The 21,161-nt window shown below is 35.1% G+C and overlaps 1 protein-coding gene across 4 annotated transcripts in view; it reads left to right on the top strand.

Annotated features, from left to right (window-relative positions):
• The first annotated feature begins 931 nt into the window (after nucleotides 1-931).
• Nucleotides 932-21,161, top strand: part of LOC116308296 (electrogenic aspartate/glutamate antiporter SLC25A12, mitochondrial) — a 48,523-nt gene continuing 28,293 nt past the window's right edge. The window contains exons 1-12 of one of the 4 annotated variants that reach the window (XM_031718684.2): nucleotides 1,018-1,175; nucleotides 1,281-1,331; nucleotides 11,272-11,414; nucleotides 12,285-12,400; nucleotides 15,264-15,403; nucleotides 16,742-16,891; nucleotides 17,030-17,168; nucleotides 17,754-17,791; nucleotides 18,785-18,840; nucleotides 19,550-19,634; nucleotides 20,364-20,454; nucleotides 20,876-21,028. In XM_031718684.2, coding sequence (XP_031574544.2) covers nucleotides 1,083-1,175; nucleotides 1,281-1,331; nucleotides 11,272-11,414; nucleotides 12,285-12,400; nucleotides 15,264-15,403; nucleotides 16,742-16,891; nucleotides 17,030-17,168; nucleotides 17,754-17,791; nucleotides 18,785-18,840; nucleotides 19,550-19,634; nucleotides 20,364-20,454; nucleotides 20,876-21,028 — 1,255 coding nt within the window. In that variant the 5' untranslated portion in view covers nucleotides 1,018-1,082. Of the gene's footprint in view, nucleotides 1,176-1,280; nucleotides 1,332-7,028; nucleotides 7,323-11,271; nucleotides 11,415-12,284; nucleotides 12,401-15,263; nucleotides 15,404-16,741; nucleotides 16,892-17,029; nucleotides 17,169-17,753; nucleotides 17,792-18,784; nucleotides 18,841-19,549; nucleotides 19,635-20,363; nucleotides 20,455-20,875; nucleotides 21,029-21,161 lie in introns of those variants that run through there. The other 3 variants (XM_031718685.2, XM_031718686.2, XM_089033164.1) reach the window with 3 other exon arrangements.

Below are 21,161 nucleotides of genomic sequence, written 5' to 3'. Positions count from 1 at the left end.
AAAAATACGGTCGTAACTATAAAATATGCGGTCATGGTAACTATACATGATATTTCATCTACTGTCGATTTCCTTTTCTTTAGTGCATGCCCTTAGGTAATGCTTTGCAAATTTTAATTAGAGAAAATTACCAGTCATTCCTGTTAACTATTTAATGTAATACAGTAGCTCGTTGTAATGGCGATGGGAGATTTAGGATATTTGACTCTCATGTTCGTAACCCATCAGTTCTCCCCCATCCTCAAGGTACTTGCAAGTACTCCTTGATGTTGATGACTTTAATAAATTACTTCCAAAGTTTATATGACAATTCAACAGTTTTATTTGAACTCAGAGGAGTGTATATTACTGAGACATGCATACAAAGCAATGCTACTGAAAATCCTTTTAATGCACAAACCACCCACATTGAACAGAGTGAAGTGATTGGCAAAACTGCAGATGATAATCAGCAAAGAAACAACAGTAATATTACAAATTTGAATGTCAATAATACCAATGGTATTCCTTTGAGAAGTTGCTGTTTCCTATCATTATGCAAACCACACACCAAAAAACTTGGCTCGGTACCGGTCTCCAAGTGCTTATAATTCCTCAAATACACTACGATAGCCCGAGTTCACACCACGAAGGGCGTCTAGTTATGACTATTGTTCCTGTATTCTCTAAGGAATCAAAAAAAATTTTTGAATATTAAAATATGAAAGAATTTTAAAAACTATTATGGTATAGAGTTGGGGGTAAAAAGTCATCTCGCTTCCGGCTTATTCCCCACTCTACGGAACTTGACTATAGTCAAATGCCCGGGGTATGCCCGGGGGGATGGGAACCTTTGGAATTGACTCATACATAATACAGTAGCTTCTAAAACTCATCAAATCTACCTTTCAAATTCAGTTTTCAAAGTAAATTTTATTGCGACAAAAGAAAAGTATTTAAAGAAGGTTTAAAGAAGCAATTCCAGTAGATATTTGAATTCTAGACATAAACAAGTCACGGTTGATTGAACCAATTTCACAAAAAGTTTGGGAACTAACTTCGGAATATAAAGCGGCCGAAGTTTTGTGAAACCAACTGTAACAATGCTCGAGGAAGTAAGACGTAAAGACTCTATAACGAGGAATTTTGGATGGCCGCTAATATCAATGGCGAACTGCAAGGCGATCATCGTTGATGTAAGCTTTGGATACTTTCCTCCTAAATTCCCTCCTTTTCAAAACTTTATTGCATCATTTTGCGTCGTTTATAACAATTTATCCCAAGGTGTTTTATTGTTCTAGTACTCTGTGAGGACAGCTGATCCAAAGGAGCTTCAACGAATCTTTAACAAGGTTAGTTTACCAGCTACTTTGTGGTCTAAATTCCTGTTTATTTAACCTCGGGTTTTGGAGGAATAAAACATGTACATTGTACTTTGACTTAAAGAAAGACAGCTACTCGGGTCTTAACTTGTTGAAAAGCCTTAACATCTTATTTTTTGCTATCTCGATTATAATCTTAAGGTTTCAAATCGAATTGTGGTTGCACTTTCGTAAAAAGTAATGCAAATAAATGTTTCCCAGTGAGCAACCACTCGTTGGAAAAGCTATGTAGCCATGATGTTTCCTGCTCCTCTAAAAATTGTGTTTCGTTATCATCACGGAAGTAATATAACGCTATCATTGTCGTATGTTAAATATTATCACAGGAAGCCCATACGAGCTTTGAGAGCTAAATAAAAATTTAACGAAAAAAATAATAAATAAAATAAATAAAAAGTAATATTTACTGACATGAAGTGTTGTTTAAGCCAGTTCTTTAGTAGTGATTTCGAGCCATTTTAGCGATTTTTAAAAATTCCCTTCCCCGTTGTAAGCTTATTCCCTCTTGGGTGGAAATACTAAAAATAATGGCTATAGTCTAATCCTGGTTCAGTCATTATTTATCTGGTGCATAAACGTGTTTTATCCGATTGCAAATCTTTTTTGCACATAAGTCACATAAAGATTAAATTAATGTTTGATGCAGTTTTTAATGAGATCGGACGTCATAACGCGTGATTATGATGAAATATTTGTTTTCGTTTAGAAAACCATTTTAGCCTTGCAGAGCATTCAACACTAAAATGCTTCGTACCACATAATCATATACTAGATGCCTCCATTTGTGGGGATTTTTGAAAAAATCTATCTAGCCAAGTATGAGATATTTGAGATTCTTTAAATATAGTGCATAATCTACTTCAAAACTAAACAATGGATTTCATACGGCCGAAATTAATATTTCAGAGCTATATATTCACAAAAGTCATTGCTCATTTACTTTTACTCTGTATCTAGTTTTAAAAGGAAAATTTTGAAGGTAGTCGACCTTATGTAATTTTGTGAAAACGTATAATGCATAAGACGGGGTAAACATTTGATGCGCACTTTTCATCGCAGGTTTCTATTCAATCTTACTAGATCTTCCATTATTCTAAAAGTCGTTGATAATTTCTTTCAAAACTACGTCTGGATACAAATTAGAACTTAAACTAATATTACACAAAATTGCAAGACTATTGAACTTATTTAAAGCGATCTAAAGCGAACGAGAAATACAGAAAACATTGATCGTTTCCGGTCCGTGTAACACTCCACAAAGAGCTTTTCAATTTAGTTAGCGTGAATTGGACATATGAAATTTGGCTGATTTTTGAATTTTCATTTTTTACGATCATGTCAAAATTCGAATATTATCTCATCAATATCAATTTTCAATTTTCGAATTAAAAAATTAAAAATTAAAATAAATATTTGAAATGACTTTTCGAAATTTTGATTTTGTACTCTGAAAACGAACTTTGGAAAAATATCCTGTAGACAGGGGGAGGTGAAGATTAGGCGGACTGAGGGTAGGTGGGTCCACTAACAACGACAATAATAATTTAAAAAAAACCATAGAGGGAGGGGAGGCACCAAGGAGGGTGTTATAACAACATGTAAACCTTGAGAGAAAACCATGGAAGAATTTTCGACCAATTTGTACGATGATGAAAGCGGAAGTGGACCCACCTACCCTCAGTCCGCCTAATCTTCACCTCCCCCTGTCTACAGGATATTTTTCCAAAGTTCGTTTTCAGAGTACAAAATCAAAATATCGAAAAGTCATTTCAAATATATATTTTGATTTTTAATTTTTTAATTCGAAAATTGAAAATTGACATTGATGAGATAATTATCGAATTTTGACATGATCGTAAAAAATGAAAATTCAAAAATCAGGCAAATTTCATATGTCCAATTCACGCCAACTAAATTGAAAAGCTCTTTGTGGAGTGTTACACGGACCGTTTCCCAACGATTTGATGTTCTGGGAATTGTATTGTTTGTTAATGATCATAACATCAAATTCTTTCGCACCATACAAGGTCTCATCTCGCTTGGCTGCTTTCCGATTTTCTAAAATTCGTTGATAATTTCTTTCAAAACTACGTCAGGATACAAATTAGAACTTAAACTAATATTACACAAAATTGCAAGACTATTGAACTCATTTAAAGCGAACGAGAAATACAGAAAACATTGATCGTTTCCCAACGATTTGATGTTCTGGGAATTGTATTGTTTTTGTTAATGATCATAACATCAAATTCTTTCGCACCATACAAGGTCTCATCTCGCTTGGCTGCTTTCCGATTTTCTAAAATTCGTTGATAATTTCTTTCAAAACTACGTCAGGATACAAATTAGAACTTAAACTAATATTACACAAAATTGCAAGACTATTGAACTCATTTAAAGCGAACGAGAAATACAGAAAACATTGATCGTTTCCCAACGATTTGATGTTCTAGGAATTCTATAGTTTGTTAATGATCATAACATCAAATTCTTTCGCACCATACAAGGTCTCATCTCGCTTGGCTGCTTTCCGATTTTCTAAAATTCGTTGATAATTTCTTTCAAAACTACGTCAGGATACAAATTAGAACTTAAACTAATATTACACAAAATTGCAAGACTATTGAACTCATTTAAAGCGAACGAGAAATACAGAAAACATTGATCGTTTCCCAACGATTTGATGTTCTGGGAATTGTATTGTTTTTGTTAATGATCATAACATCAAATTCTTTCGCACCATACAAGGTCTCATCTCGCTTGGCTGCTTTCCGATTTTCTAAAATTCGTTGATAATTTCTTTCAAAACTACGTCAGGATACAAATTAGAACTTAAACTAATATTACACAAAATTGCAAGACCATTGAACTCATTTAAAGCGAACGAGAAATACAGAAAACATTGATCGTTTCCCAACGATTTGATGTTCTGGGAATTCTATTGTTTGTTAATGATCATAACATCAAATTCTTTCGCACCATACACGGTCTCATCTTGCTTGGCTGCTTTCCGATTTACGCACGAAGTATGGTAATGAGCAATTGTTTTTAACTCGTGGATACGCGAAGCGTAGAAACGAGTTATTGTGAGGGGTCTGAATATGCAAATGTGTCACTCACTCACTCACCAAGATGTTTGCAGATCGATAATTAAACGCTTATCTGCCGTCTTACGTCACTTGATTACGAACGTTACACGACACTAACAAGTACTAAACTCTTATATACTATAGACTACATAGGTTATTTATATGAGGAAATGAAATGCTGATGAAACATGTGGGATATTTCTAGCACTGTGGACCCACTGAGCATGCGCATACTCGCACATAGTTTTTTCTTCGGAATATTTATATTAAAAGAATCAAGGAAAGATGCAAGTTGATGTAAAAATATACAATTAACGCCTGAACTACAATTTTAATGAGTTAAACCTCTTTTTGCTGATGTATTGAAGTGAACAGGAACGCTTATGTACAATTGTCAACATATTTAGATTTTTTCAAAAGACTCGTGGGTCGAGCCGGATGTATCGAAAAAAGCACCTCTTATTAGAATTCAAAACGAGATTCAGATTTCAATCTTTGAAGGAATTTATTCTCATTAGAGAAAGGTCTATAAAGTCACGGCGGCCGATCAGCAAAGAAATCTTATTAACTCGATCGAGCGACGTTTTTATTAGAACTGCTGGTGACTTCTTAAATATTAAATCAATGTGTAGATCGTAGAAAAATTAGGAACAATTCCGATGGAGTCTTGAAGAACATTCAGCCAGTTTTGTCATCCAAATAAGCCGTTCTGAATATTAAATAAGTAGATTGATCGCCGAAGCAATGCTCTTGTATGTTAATCTGCGAAGGTACCATTCTACACAATAGATGTCGCTCGAGACAACGAACGAAAATTCGCTCCAATAAATAATCCGTAATTTACAGAAAGATATAACTAGCTAAAAACTAGTGTGAGCTGCGTCGGTGTTTCTAATGAAACAGTAATGATGAAAAGGTAAATTATACACCGTGAAAAGATGAAAAAACTTAATTTACGTAATTTACAGATTTGAATGAAAACAAATTAAAAAGTATTTCTAAACCAATGATTCGCTTAGTTCACAGTGTAAATAAAGTGTTCAATATAAACATTTCGGGCAACGAATCAACTGTAAGCGCCGTGACCCTTGAAGGTCAAGATAAGTAGTAACGCATAACGCAACGCTTTTTGTTAGCCAGAAAGATTTAAACGAATGATTCCTGAAATAAAGCACTCGGCCCGACTTTTAAATTAAAAACAAAATCCAGAATTCGTTTTTCAAAAGACTTAGCAAATAGAAGTCTGTCGAAGTCGTATTTCGTTGCATTCAGACAATCATCAGAATCACACAGAATCTAAACTAAACAAAATAACAAAGAACTAAACAAAGTAGGTGTTAAAAGGAAAATGAAAGGACGACTTATCATCTTACCAGCTAAATCGAGTATTTAAAATATGAAATTGAGCGAAATACTTCGAAACATTCGCATATCAACAAGTATAAAACACAGGAAGCCCAATCTCTAGAATGTCAACTAGTATCCACGAGTTCGCCATACGGCGGTTTGATTTTATTCAAAACGTGGTACGAAGCATTTTAGTGTTGAACGCTCTGCAAGGCTAAAATTGTTTTCTAAACGAAAACAAATAAAGTGGAACCCCGCTCTAAGGACACCCGCTTAATAAGGACACCCGCTTAATAAGGACACCTTGCTATTAAGGACAGGTCTCAAAGTCCCAACGAAAGCTCCATAGGTAGATGATGGCTAGTAAACACTAGCGTGGAAAGCTCCATACACATTTTCTGTTAGATTAACCCGCTTTATAAGGACACCCGTTAATAAGTACAAAGGACACATTTCTAGGACCTGAATGACAGTTTCCATACAAAATCAACCTGCATTAAGGACACTTGAAATATGAAGACGTCTTTACTGTTTTGTTTATTGATATTGTCAGTTTTTGCGCATCAACGGACCACACACTGATCATTGCAGTATAGTTTCCTATTACAGCATAATGAAATAGACAAAGCTCGCAATACCATTGCATTTATATTTTCCAGAACTCAACTCAAAATGAAATTGTACAATACAGTGCAGTAAACACGAATGTAGTTCTTGTACGGTAATGCACTTTTTGTTCCAGTTTAGGCTGTTATATTGAACATTGTAGTTCAAGGTTTACAGTACAGTAAAAATAAATGGTTAAAAATGTGTTTGCAGCTGGTTTTTTTTTTGACACCTCGGTTAATAGGGACACCCCGTTAAAAAGGACAGTTTTGTCCGTCCCAACGGTGTCCTTATTAACGGGATTCCACTGTATTTCATCATAATCACGTGTTATGACGTCCGATCTCATTAAAAACTGCATCAAACATTAATTCAATCTTTATGTGACTTATGTGCAAAAAAGATTTGCAATCGGATAAAACACGTTTATGTACCAGCGTTCCAAACGTGGAAGGTAGCGGTCAAGCGTGAGGGGGTCCAGCCACCTTAAAATTTGGTCTTGTTTTGACAGCTTTATTTACGTTTGCCAAAAACGTCCAGTCGGGTCCCACGTACGGGTGATTTTGTCTTTGGAACCCAGGTCACCATGGTCGATGGTCCAAAACTTTCTTCCTTCGGCCATTTTATGATGGAGTTTGAACTTTTTATTCTGGCTGCTGACTTTTTCGGATATTGTGTGTTTCGTAAAATTGGAAATTTATCCTTTCGTAGCCCTGCGGAGTTAGAAAGCCGGGGACCGCGACTTAATGTCGAAAATTCTGCTCCGATCATGAGTGGGTCGACTCGATTTAGGGTCAGGAGCCTCTTTCCTTGTCTTCTTTATGCAACGGAGAAGGGAATTTTTTTTTTAAATCGCTAAAATTAATGGTTCGAAATCACTACTAAAGAACTAGGATGGCGTAAACGACACTTCATGTGAGTAAGTATGTATATATTATTTCTCAATTCACCTTTTCGGCGCAAGCCGTCATGTAGTATAAATTGCGTTGGATTTTGTTACGATCACCAAGAAGTTCGGACATTGTTCTCGGATTCCCATACAAATTCACTGAGTTTAAATAGAACATTTAGATACATTTCTTTAGTTAGCTCTCTAAACAGCAATAAGAAAAGCTTCAATCAAGCTAGAAAAATGATATTTTACTTGTACAGTATTTAGAGAGCTAACTAAAGAAATCAATTTAAATTTTCTCTTTAAACTCAGTGAATTTGTATGGGAATCTGAGAACAATGTCCGAACTTCTTGGTGATCGTAACAAAATCCAATACAATTTATACCACTTGACGGCTAGCGAACGAAGTATGGCCTAAAAGTTTTGCTAAAAGTTTTGCTAAAAGTTTTGCGTGAACTTGTCATGCAAACTAAAAGTTTCTGTTTGTTTGTTTTTATTGAATTATTATATATATAGTTACTCTGTACACAAGTTGGTATATGCTAAAACAATTATTCGCCTCAGGCTCGGTGAATATGAAGAATATTTACCTCGCCGCTCGAAGACTCACGTCTTGGTAAATATTCCCAGATATTCACTGAGCCTGAGGTGAATAATTGCTAATTATTAACCCGGTTAATAACTATATAGACTTCGCATTTATAATGAGCAACATTTGATAGAAAACCTTCTCAATTGATAAATAAAATACTTGATTACCTCGAACGTCGGCAATAAGCCTATACATCCATCGCGCCTGCGGCCCTCAGGATGTATAAGGCTTATTGCCTCAGTTCTCGGTAATTAACTCTTACTTAATGTCTGGTCGCGAGGGAAATAGTTAGTTTTTTTTCCAGAGGAGTCTTGATATTTCTTGAGGCGAAGACAAGGGAAATATTGAGACTCTCCGGAAAACAAAACTAATTTCCCGAGGGACCAGACATTAAGCGTTTTGTTATATAGCAATTTATTGATAAATATTGAGAAGTCAGTTTACAAAATAAGAACTTTATTTAGCAAGCTAAATGCATAAAAACTGACCATGATTTTACAAATACAACGGTCAACACATACGGTCTTGTATTTCTCTACCAAAAAGCGAGGAGAGTAGCAACAGTATTGTAGAGTAGCAACAGTCACTTTTTTTGTATTTTCCAAATCCTTTTTCTTAATAAAAGTCTGTAATTTCTCTGTAGAAACACTGAGAAATCTCTATTGTTTCGCTTGGAGCTCCATTTATACTGAAAATTCAAGCAAAATATCTGCTCCCGCTCTGTTGTTTTTGATTGGTGCATAACATCACGCCATCAGCAATTTTAACGTTCTGATCACATGTACTTGTTTATTGTCACGGTTATTGTCACGTGCAACTTATTTCCGACCGGGAAATAAGTAACTTATTTCCCAGTCAGGAAACATTTAGATTTAACCAGTGTCACATGGACTTCTTCCAACCAATGAGAGTGTTCGTTATATCGGAAAATTTCGTAGCTATATAACAATAGCTTTTATTCCTCTCATTTTTTATTTTTTTCGTTAAATTACATTCACCTCTCAAAACTTGTATGGGTTTGCTGTGATATCATTGGAGTGCTAGGGTAACTTAGTTTGCAGGTTCAGTTCTAATAAGGGAGTTATTAAAGAGGGATTAGCTAAATGATGCTCAAGTTACAAGTTGAGTCACAGGGAGCCAATTTAAATTAAAGTGAATGGTGGAAATAAAGTCGGAAAAATTAAATAACTAATATTTTTTTAAATTTGAGATCAAGGTAATGTCCTCCGTAATGCGAAAGAGTAAAAAAATCAATAAAAAATGCACTAGAACATGTATGATGCAGTTTTGTCCTGAAAAAAAACACGGAAATCTCCAAAATTTCAAGTTAAATGAAAGACATCCATTGTGATTTTCACTAAAACTGATATCGTGTTGAATTATCTGTAGTTATCTCTCATTTTTCAAGTAAAACCAACCAAAAAAGCAAAACTAGCCCTGTGGGGTGGCTGGTGGTGGGTCGTGTACACGTTACAAAAATCCTGTGCGCGAGAGTAGTAAGGTCAACATTTGTTCTTGCCCCGACTCCTACGCAGGTAGTTCACATTACGGAGGACATTATCTTGATCTTGAATTTAAAAAATTATTAAATTATTGTAAACCTCTTTTAATAGCAATAAGTTGTTAGGTAAGTTGTTAGAATATTGAATGTAGTCCAGTAAAGAAGATCCTCTGTGCAAAAAAGAAACAAAATTGAATGAATCTATCAAACTTTCATGATCTGTTGATCAAAATTTGATTGATTAAATACATTTAATGTTTTTTATCTTAATTTTTTGCTGTTGTCAGTGTTGTTGGCATGTTTATAAAGTTATTTCTAGTTCAATAATTTCCTTTTGGACTAACTCAACCCTAACTCAATCTTAACTCTAACTCAAAACTCACCTTGTAACTAGCTTGTTATCTTATCACTCAGAGATGCCGGTTTGGCTTGTTTAAATGACAAAGGGATATTATATTATCACACAAAACCTCAATTAATGATGATCAATTATGTGAATGTGGGAGGGCAAGGATGCTTGTTGGAAATTTTGAAAATGACCCCAAAAAGGTACTGACTTCCTCTGGCAGTATTCATGCAAAAATCAGATGCTATATATTCTTGGTGTACATGTCTCATCATATCCCCCATGTTGGTTGACAATAACAAAGTATTTCTCATTATCTTCTCTTGTCATATAAACCAAGATGGCAACATATATTTATATCTTGAGAGATTTGAGTCCTATGGTTGCATTACAAGCATATATTTCTAACCTGCAGTGGGCTATTAGAAGCCTTGCATTCTGATTGGCTATGCTGCAAACTTACATGTAGAACAGCACATGTAGATCTACAGGAATGTCATTGCCTGTGAACACCCTTCCTTTCAAGGATTTTCTTGATAATATAGAAAGTAGCATTTCTGGGATTGAAAGATTGACATTTGGGAGGGAACCCACCAACTCAAATGACCTAGATCTGCCCCTTCATTGTGCTCTCACACTAAATCATGGATGCACCCAACAAGAGGCACTAATAATCACAAAGTGAATCCAAGTCTAGCTAAGCTTCTTTAAAAAATTAATTTCATTGACATATAGCGTACATACAAGCTAGTAACTTATCATTTTTTCACACTATGAGTTTAACTTATCACAATATGATAAACTGGGGCATGATACAAGAAAATCTTATAGCAATACTACTATGGACTATTGATATTCATCTCTGAACTCCAAGTATTGTGGTTCAATGCTGAAATGGTATGGTCAGTTTATAGATCTACTGTACAGTTGTAGGCTATGACTTTTGAATTTAGCCTTATATTGAGCAACCAAAGCAAATATCATGCCTTTTTTATGCTGGAGACTCATGAAATACTGGGATAACCACAACAACAACCATGATGAGTTTATTGCCACATATACAAAAACAAGTAGCAGTCTATGCTTGCATTCTTGCACTAATATATATTTCCATACTTTTAGTCCCAAAAAGTTAATTCAAAGAGTTTTTTTGAGATACATATGAACAAAACAATGTGTTGCGAAAATTAATGTAATTAATCATTGTTTTGATTTTTACAAAATGTACATTTTTGTCACCTTTGTACCTAGATTACACTTATTTGTTTGAACTCAATACAATTGTACAATTTATCATCATAAAACAACTTTCACACACTCATCTACCACTCATCTGTATGGATTGAACATTTTATTTATTTGCATAATTGTTACAAACTTAATAAATTACGGTGAGAAAAACAAACTATGTACATTGGGACTTGAAGGATACATATTAATAGATATTTTGAACTACTGTTATTTATTACAGCATAATTATTTCATTACGCTAAACAATTGTGGTCTAAAATACTAAACCTCTCCATTCTCCAACAGTATGCTACAGTTGAACAGGATGGACAAAAGTACATGACCCCAGAAAACCTTATTAGGGACTACCTTGGCATGCTTAAGATTCAAGAGTACAATGAAACAACATTATCCCTACTAGCTGGTGTTGTTGACCAGACCAAAGATGGGTAATTAGTTACAAATCATTTATGGACATATGACATGTATACAGTAACATTTCATGTAATATCTTCTGGAGTAGAATCACAATATAGAATGGCTTGTTTACCTATGCTTACTATGTAGGCAACATATTGCCCTATTTCACTATGACGTCACTGCTTGTTTATGTGGGGGATAGAATCGCCAAATCCAATAAAAAATTCAACCAAATTTGCTCCTTGGAAACAGTCCAAAATGGCCTGGTTTTCAGATATGATATGTGTTAATATGTACTAAAAAATATTCTGAGCGTATGCTGGCTATTCTACTTCTCTTCGTGGATTGATATGGGTTTTAGAACAATTTTCGGAGAATTTGCGTTGATTTGACCCCCTCCGATGACCATGATGTGATTTGATGTGACATCATAGTGAAATATGGCAATTGCACAAGTACAGATAGGATTTTAAGGCTTTTAATATTCTTATTATTTGTTGAATTACCTAAATAAAAGGGGGTAACTTTCCATGAAAACTTCTGTGTTTTCATACTTCCATTAAGTTTTTTTTGCGTGCGTTGAATGCCAAATGTGTGACAACTTTATCAGTCAATAGTCAGCAGTTGTATAATCCAGTACAAAATGTTTGCCCTAAAACAAGATCAGGTCCATCTCCAATAATGGGGCTGTAAAGTGGCTGTTACATGGTGGAATTTGTAGTGGCAACTTATTCGTTGCAACATTATGGGACAAATCATCAGATACAAGTTTCACCATAACATACTAGCTGGCCTTGTGCAGATGTTTTGTAAAGAAATAATTCACCATGCATGTAAACACTTGCATATAAAAGTAAGACTGTACATCGAAATTGACTGAGTTTTTTTTGTTTTCCTAGACTTATTTCATTCAGCGAGTTTCTTGCATTTGAGGGGCTTCTTCGTGACCCTGATAGATATCACAAATTGATTTTTCAATTATTTGACTTCGATGGCAATGGTTCTGTCTCTTTTGGTAAGCAAATGTAAAACATTCAATATATACACTATTGTTTATCTTTAGTAGTACATTTATCTCTTAGGTATATATGGGTACTCTTTTAGGGCCTAAAATAACAGCCGATCAGTTGCTGGTCATGATCATGGATCAAATTTGTTTTGACCTCATTTCTGGCTAAACGTGAGCAGCAAGGTAAAGATTTGACAGGTAAATTCCCAGTTCAAGCTGGGCTGCTGTTATTTTAAGCCCTGCTAATAGTGCATGCTTGCCTCTCTGCATTACTACCTGCCTGGAGATTCCCAATCTCAGCGTTACATAATTAGTTGAGATGCTTGTTGATTCCTTCTTGTCTTTGAAGATTTTTATTCATGTTTTCCTCCTCTGCAAATCTAAGCTTTAAGATTTTGATGGGCTGACACTGGAAAAAGAGCTCTTCTAGAAGCCACTGCTAAATACATAGCTCTTATTAACCGAGTGCGAGGTCCGTTTAAATTAGTTCTTTTGATGGATTTGAGAGGAAGAATCGGGTTCCTGTTTCAATTCTTGCTCGTTCCAAAGTTCCCCCAAAACCCCGGTGTTTCCCCAAACCCACAAGAACACCTGCTTTGCAGGCTACGTTTAAGTTATGGACCGAGTTTTTTCCACTGCCTTATGGCCCAAGCGCGAAGGACCAAGCAAACGAGGTTAATAAGATATTTGTTGAGGCTACTCAACAATATTTTTCTTTTCTTTGTTTATGTGCGTGTGTGTGTGTTTAAGTAGCATTCTTTATATATTCAAGTAAGAAACTCATTAATAATTCATGAAGGAAACACAATAGAGATCATGACCGTGAAGGAGGTTTCATATCTGATATAGTTTCGTCTTCATTTGCATAAACTTTAACTTGGATTTTCTCTATCAAACTTGGTTCATTTCGTAAAGAATTCTGTACAATATGAGAACATACATCATGAGTTTTCTAAGCCGTTCAATAAACTCACAGATCGTGTTTTATCGGGTCTAGAGCCACTCGGCTACGAAATTTTCCGAAATTTTCCTTTCCCCTTTGGGAACATTAACATGCACATAATTAGATTTGTAAGTTCTTGGCACAGAGCTACTTTGTCTGTCGTGGCGAGTGTGTGACGACCTTCACCTGTAAATATTGTAAGCTTATCGTATTTAGTAATATTAGCTTTCACTGACACTATTTGTATTTTAAGGAATTCACTACAGAATAAACTGAATAATTGAACTGGCCGTACGTTGAATCAGGTCGGGTCCTTACAATATTTATTATATGGCAAGGCATTGAGATTAAAAAGAGGGTAAGCAACAAAAAGTAAAGTTGACAGCGCATGTCAAACGAGTACTGCATTGGAAGGGCTTCCAGTACGTGCCAAAAGTCATGTAGTGTTTGAGTTGCTCAAAAAGAGAAGTTTTAGTTTGCTTTTTAAAAATTTAGCTATAGTTTATAGTTTTCTGAAATACTAGTTAACAAAAGTGAGGCTTTCTTTTGCAAAACATGTAAATGCAAAGCAAAAAAGGCATCAAAAGAAGACCTTGAGAACTCAACATGAGATTGAGAAGAAAACTGTCGTACTTCAAACTTCAAGATATTCACAACCAAGATGAAAAATACTACAGCCTTCCGTTTGTTTTCCTGTCTTTTATTGGGAAAAAAACTCAAAAACTCTCACCAGAAATGAATGAGAAGCTTTGAAAAATTACGGCTCGCTGAACATGGATAGTTTTAGTCACTTTTCAATGTTTTGACTGTTTGAAGCAGGCTGCCATATACACAATGGCTGAAGTCATGAAGATGGCACTTTTTCGACTCAATTAAAAAAGGTACTGCTGCCTACTCTCAAAAAAAAAATGCATTCAAATTCAAGTGTGGATGAAATATTACTGAAATATTGAAATCCGACAAGAGCGGATGAGCCTAGAAAACTGATTAAAACAATTAACAAAAGAAACTACTGGCTTCTTCACCCGATCGATTCAGATAAGTTCAAACTTGATGTTCTAAGCTTACTGAAATAACAAATTTATGTTAATTCTACTCGTAAACCTATCTTTATTTCATTTACTGAATTAGCCGCTATTCACCACCCTTTAGTTCGTAGTTTGACATTGTTTTAGCATAGTAGTTTTAGTTTTAGCATAGAGTGCGTTCAGTCAAACTGTTGAATAGTTGACGTCACCTAAATTAGATAAGTTAGTTACTATTTTATCTGACCTCACATATATTTAATATTTGAAACTACGAGTAAACAGCTACTGAGATCAGGGGGAGAAACGATGATATAAATGAATGTCTATTCACTCATTCTCTGGTATAACAACCCCCCAGATTATCATGACCATTATTTGGCGCACTTTTACTATTTTGAGTGAAGTCAACTAAATAGTTATCTAAGTTAGATACATTTATCTAACTATTCAACAGTTTGACTGAATGCACTCTAGTTAGTTTTTATAGTTTTTTCTAGTCGTACAAAATCGCTTAACTAGTGCCGTGTAGAGCCTTGATCGAAAGAGTTGTCGCTTGTATGAAAGGGTTGTTGCTTGTTTGATGAGTTTTACATTTTATGCCAGTGACTTTCAGTTATCTTTAATTATTTATTGAAGGTTTCCCGACCATTTTCATCCAGAAATATATTTTTTTAATGAAGATTTGAATGTTTTAAAAGATCATAAGTACAGTACGTACACTCAGGGAACCATTTCATTTTTTGGTCCGTACCGTAAGTTATGGACCGCAAATTGACCAATCATAGCACATCAAATTACCTTGCCATATAATAACATTAATTATTGTTTTATTTGTATTTTCTAAATTATTATATTTACAGGATCAATAGGAATTGATTTCAATTCTTTTTCTTTACAGATGAGTTCCAGACTGTCGTCAAAAAAACAAAATTCTATGATAAACTTGAATTCCATTTCGAGTCAGAGTTGATAAACGATTACTTTGGAGCGAAAAAGGACAGATGTGTACCATTTCATGAGTTTTCTCATCTCCTTCAGGTAAACATTATTGATATAAACTAGGGTGCTGTAATGACGTTATTACATTACCATTGATTTGGAAGAAATGTTGCTTGTTATTACCACTTTCCATGTAACAAATTTTCGTTCTTGCAAATAGTAGAGAAAACTTCCAATTAAGGATTATTGTCATTACATTGTTTCATAAGATGCACAAAAATATGTACTCTACATTAGACAAGTGATTTGGTCAACTGCTGATAATGGAGAAGGTTGTATTCTGCCAGTGGCAGCCACAGCCTTCCCCCAAATTACACTGTCCTGCGATCCTAACTTTATACAGTTAGTGAGTTCATTAGGTGTTAAGATTCACTGCAGATAAAGTTTGCAGAATGCTGACATACAACATATTTTTTGTACAATTGTTCAAGATTTTCCTGCCCCTGGAGTATTGGCTATTATTAACTTCTATTTTCAATGATCATGAGAAATCATAGAAACTCAAGAGACAGCATGACATCAAGGAACTTATTGTTTATTACATCACATATCAGTTCAAGCTAAAACATTATACATTTGTTTTCTTTTTTATTACAACACACAAAATAAACCCTAGAAATACTTTGTTTTATTTCAACTCATTTGCCAAAACTACAGCTGGGAGCTCTAACATGCATGCTGTACCAATATTCCAAAATAATATGGATAGTTTTGCTTAGAAATGTCCATACTTTATGCATTCCGTTAACCTGAACTGAGTCAGGTTGACGTGTTGATGTGAATTGCACACTTTGTCCTTTGTGATGTCGTCGTGGATTGAAGGTTCAAGCAGAAGCAAAAAAAATCATCATGAGCTTGCAACTAAAGAGCTAGCATAATATTGAAAACTGCATTAAGGGAAGTCATTGAAATTTTGTAATGACAATAAGTAATAATAATATAATACCTATGTGTATTATATTATTTCTTAAAACGATCTAAAATTCAAAATCTGAGACCATGTGGAATTGTGGTGGACTGAGTGTTAAATTTTCATTCAAAAGTGGACACATTTGATATTAAATTGTTATGAACTACTAAATAAATATTTAAAATCACAAAACTATTCACAGCTTACAAGACTTGTTACAACTGGGGCCAGGGGAAAACACTCAGTTGTTGTCATGGCTGCCATCATGTGATGATGCAAAGCCTGAATGATCCTGACATTTGTTTCTTAAGAACACCCATAAATATTTATAGAAATTCATATCCCTAGTTAATGTTTTCTGAAACTAAATATTTGGGTAAAAATTAGCATGAAAGCAAATTATGTTAGATTTAACAGTTGCTGTTTAATGTTTGAGTATGATTTTTTTCCTGTTATTTATATTTCAGGATTTTGAAAAGGAATACCAGCGCCAGGCATTCTTTCATGCAAAAATGTCAAATGGTGAAATACCAGCTACAAAGTTTGCAGAAATCATGAAGACTCTTAGAGGCCATCTTCTTGCTCCAGATGAAGTGCAAGCACGTCTACTCTTAACGGTGTGTTAAAACATATAGATTGTAGTAATAGTAATTGTTATATAACCAATGAATCTATAAATAGAGAATACTTCATGGATAGTGGGCATGAATAAAAGGAATAGCGAGTCTTTGAGCATTTTCTTTGTACCCAATTAGGTGGAAGGAGGTGAAGCACGTCACCGTGTAAGCTACGGTTACTACAAGGCATTCAATAGCATGCTTGATAACATTCTCATCCTTCATGATGTTTCCAATAAATTGGCCAAGGGGAAACGATATAAAGAAATAAAGAAAGGTGAGGCCTTCTTTACTCTGTCATGAATGTCATTCATAATTTATACAGAAAAGTGTAGAATGATCATAGGGAAGCACTGGTGGCTTATCAGTGATAGCACCTTGTACTAATGTGACTGGCCAGGTTTGAGTCAAGATCGATTGCTTGTTGATTCTCTCCTGTACTTTGAGGGTTTTTTCCTGAGTTCTCCGGTATTCATCCCACATTAAAAATTAATGATCATGGAACAAGGGCTACAGGTTTGGTTATTTTATTTTGGTTATTTTTTACTTTAAAGTGGTACCCTCATAGAGTGGTTTTCATAAATCCATGATATACTCTTTAAATAGCAGATTACTCACTACCTCATGATAATTTTTCGTTTTCTTTTGTTTTTTTGACTAGTAAACTTCTAATAATTAGTACATTTTGTTTCACAGGCTTATGAAATCCAACTTAAAAGAAGGACTATTTATTTTTATTTCTTTATTTTATCAAAGAACATGACCAATAGTAGACACTTTCAAAATATCAGAACTTGTAGAACCTTGGATTTCAAGCTATATATTTTCATTTTTGACAAGTTATTTTTTTCTTCGACTGTAGAGGACTTCCTGCATGAGGTTCTTAAGACACATCCAGAGGTATGAGAGAATATGTTACAAAAATATGTGAGAATTTTCAAACTGCATTAACACAAGCCCAGAATAGACCCCTTGCCGCATGTCGTAATGCAGCTCAATTTGGAGGATATAACAATGGTTTCCAATTCTCATGAGATTGAAATTCTTTTGTTTTGTCCTCCAAATTGACCTGCTTTGAAGTCACACGCAAGGAGTCTGTACTTGGATAACAAAGTCTTCATACACTATAAACCTTACTCCCTTGTGGCCCTCTGTGTGTAATGTCCCTGAATGAGACGGTTTTATGTCCAAGCCACTGGAGCAAAGGCCTAACAGTTAAAGTAAATGCAGCACCTCCTACTCGGATATCTTGAAACAGTTCTGGCTAAGTGGTTGTTCATACACAGGGCTTAAACACATGACTTCCCACACAACAGGCCAGTGCCCAAGCAACTGATGAACTAAGCCAACAGGGGGAGGGGGGTCCAATTGATTAGTAAGACAGTAAATATGTCTGTCTGTCTGTCTGTCAGCTGGAGATAATTAACTGAAGCAAACAAAGTGTTTGACATTTTGTTTTTGAGTGGTACAGCAGTAAGTGAAACTGTATTCCAATTATGACACATTAAAGTGTATATCACCCTTCTGACAATACATGTATTCTCAGTATTGATTCTACAAGGGGTAAGATGTTGAATGACCTGAGAAATTGCATAGTTTGAGTGTAGCTTCTTGAAAGTTATAAAGGTTTTTTCCATGTCAAATGCTAATGCTGTGATATATGAGGAAGGATTATTTTATGGTTATTTGTTGTTCCTTGAAATTTGAAGCACCAGCTACTATGTGAAAACCTGAACTTGCAATAATTTCTATAAGAGCAATGGGTAAAACAATGACATATTCCAAATTTAATTTATCTGTGCCTGATAAGGGAGTCAGAAGGGTGATAGGCACTCTTAAAATACAGTTCAACAATGTCATGGTACATCCATAATCAGATGTAATTTTCTACAGGTCACTCCTTTACAAGTGGACATTCTGTACCATCTTTGTGATGTGGACAGAAGAGGGTGAGTTGTTATTGTAAGACAGCTGGTATAGCAATATACTTTATTTATCATGGCACAATGTTTTCCCATTATAAACCATGTGTTAGAACGAATAACAAGACATACATATGATAATGAGATGATTGAATGATGGCAGGTAAAAGAGAAAGTACTCAGAGATCCAGATAAGATTTGAACCCACAACCTCCATAATCTAGTCAGATGCTCTAATCACTGATTCTCTGGGAAATCTAATGGTAAGGTATACTAGGTCATGTATAACTCAGTGGTTAGAGTGTCCCTGATCGACTGATCCAGATTATGAAAGGTAATGGGTTCCAATCCCATCTGGAACTCAGATTTTTTCTGAGTTGTTTCCTTTTCACCTCTTTCACTCATCTCATTAACACAAGAATATAGATATAAATCAAATGAAGAATCTTATTCTCAAGAGAATGACACAATCCATGGTCTATAATGGGAAAACATTGCACCACTTGGAAGGTCTATTGCTCTAATCCAATAACATAAGTAGCTCCTAATCATTTTTGTCTAAGTTCTGTGCATGGACACTACTTGTGTGTGCGCATTTCAGTTTTTATTAATTTTTGAAAAGGTAACAAAACATTGCATTTGCTAAATACTGTGGCATGTGCTTGCAGCCTGTATGTAAGAGGAATATATTAGTTGTTTTAAAGGGTTTTGAAATGATAAACTTTTTTCTCAACAGTCGAATAACAATCTCAGACATTCATCACGTCCTGCCAAAGCACGATGTTTTTAAAGTATTCTCAACTGAAAGACATGTTGAAGAGGTAAGTCAGTTTGCATACTTTTCTAGATTAACTCTTGCTGAATGCTCCCCTCCCCCCCCCCCCCCCCAATAGGAATTTGGAATTTCTAGTGGGGGACAAATAAAGAACGAAATTACAAAGTTTGTATGGAAGAAAATTGGAATTTCTGGGAGTAAGGGGAGGGGGGGGGGGGGTCTCAAAAAAATTCCTACGTGGGGGGTGGGGGTATGGATAATTTCCAGAACTACACAATATTTTATTAACGGAAAACAAAACAAAATAAACTTATCAATTTACAAGTCCAAGAGAATATGAACTAAGAGAAGGTATCCTACCTATATAGCCTTGTAACCATCATGTGCACAGTTTGATGCTATTTTTAGCTTGGAGATATTTTGAGCGAAGAACCTGATTGGTTGATTTCTTGAGGGTAGTCGACTTCTAGTCTTGCAGTAAACAAAAGCATGTGTGTGGTTTGTTTTTTTTTGTCACTTTTCGTGTCCTAAAACGAGGCATTAAAGGAAGCATGATTATCGCGCGGGCATGGTAACGAGCTAAAAATAGCATCAATGATTCTAAAAATAGCATCAAAGTGTGCACATGATGGGGCACGGGGATTCCTTCTCTTAGTTCATTTTCTCTTGACAAGACCTATTTTCTCTTATTTACAGGAATTTTTAATTTTTATTTTATTTTATTTTAGAAAATAGAAATATAAAATACTAAATGGAAAAGCTATTTTATTGTTAGATGTTGATGGAACCAAATGAAAAGCAAGTGTCATTTATCTGGCGTGTACTACAAAATGTATTTAATTTTGGTCTGGCCGCAACAGCTGGAGGTTAGTGTTACAAATCTTTTCCTTGTCGACCAAGGGAGTGTTTCAGGGTATCAATAAAAGGTTTTAACCATAGTAGCCTGGGTTCTGACACAGGGGCAGCTCTCGGGAGTGATGTGAGTTTTACCTCTTTTTTTGCCCAAGAGTGCCCTTAAGAATACGGAAATAACATCTCCAAAAAAATTGAAATTTGGCATTTGTCTCTCTGCGCTAAGGTCAACCCCTAACGCTGATATAATAAAATATTATCTAAGCTCCTCTTAGACCTACGTTCCATTTTTTATCGAATTCCCTATGACAACATTTAACTGACTTTTTTGACCCTTTTTCATAACCTTTCTACTGCCCCTCTCACCTCCTTCCACGACCCATCTCACCTTTTTTTTTACCAATCTTTAACATATTCTTTCTGTTTATCTTGCAGCCACGGGTGCTACCACCGTGTATCCAATCGATTTGGTCAAGACGCGAATGCAGAATCAACGAGCTGTTCTGGATGCGGACAAACTGTACAAAAACAGCTTTGATTGTGCCATTAAAGTGATCAGGAGCGAAGGAATACGAGGACTCTATAGAGGTAAAACCAATTCCCAGGTTTAAGGGCATCAAGTATGGCCTGATATCCCCTTTCTCTAGCCTCAAACCCACTTGGATCTTAACAAGGATTTCACTTGTTTGCTTGAAAATCAGTTGTATAATTAAGACAAAAT

The sequence above is a fragment of the Actinia tenebrosa genome, unplaced genomic scaffold, assembly GCF_029948245.1.
Source record: "Actinia tenebrosa isolate PJP-AT-01 unplaced genomic scaffold, QUT_ActTen_1.0 PGA_scaffold1__47_contigs__length_23844297, whole genome shotgun sequence".
Classification (NCBI taxonomy): domain Eukaryota; kingdom Metazoa; phylum Cnidaria; class Anthozoa; order Actiniaria; family Actiniidae; genus Actinia; species Actinia tenebrosa.
Note: the sequence above shows the minus strand (reverse complement) of the source record. Positions and strands in the feature narration are given on the sequence as shown.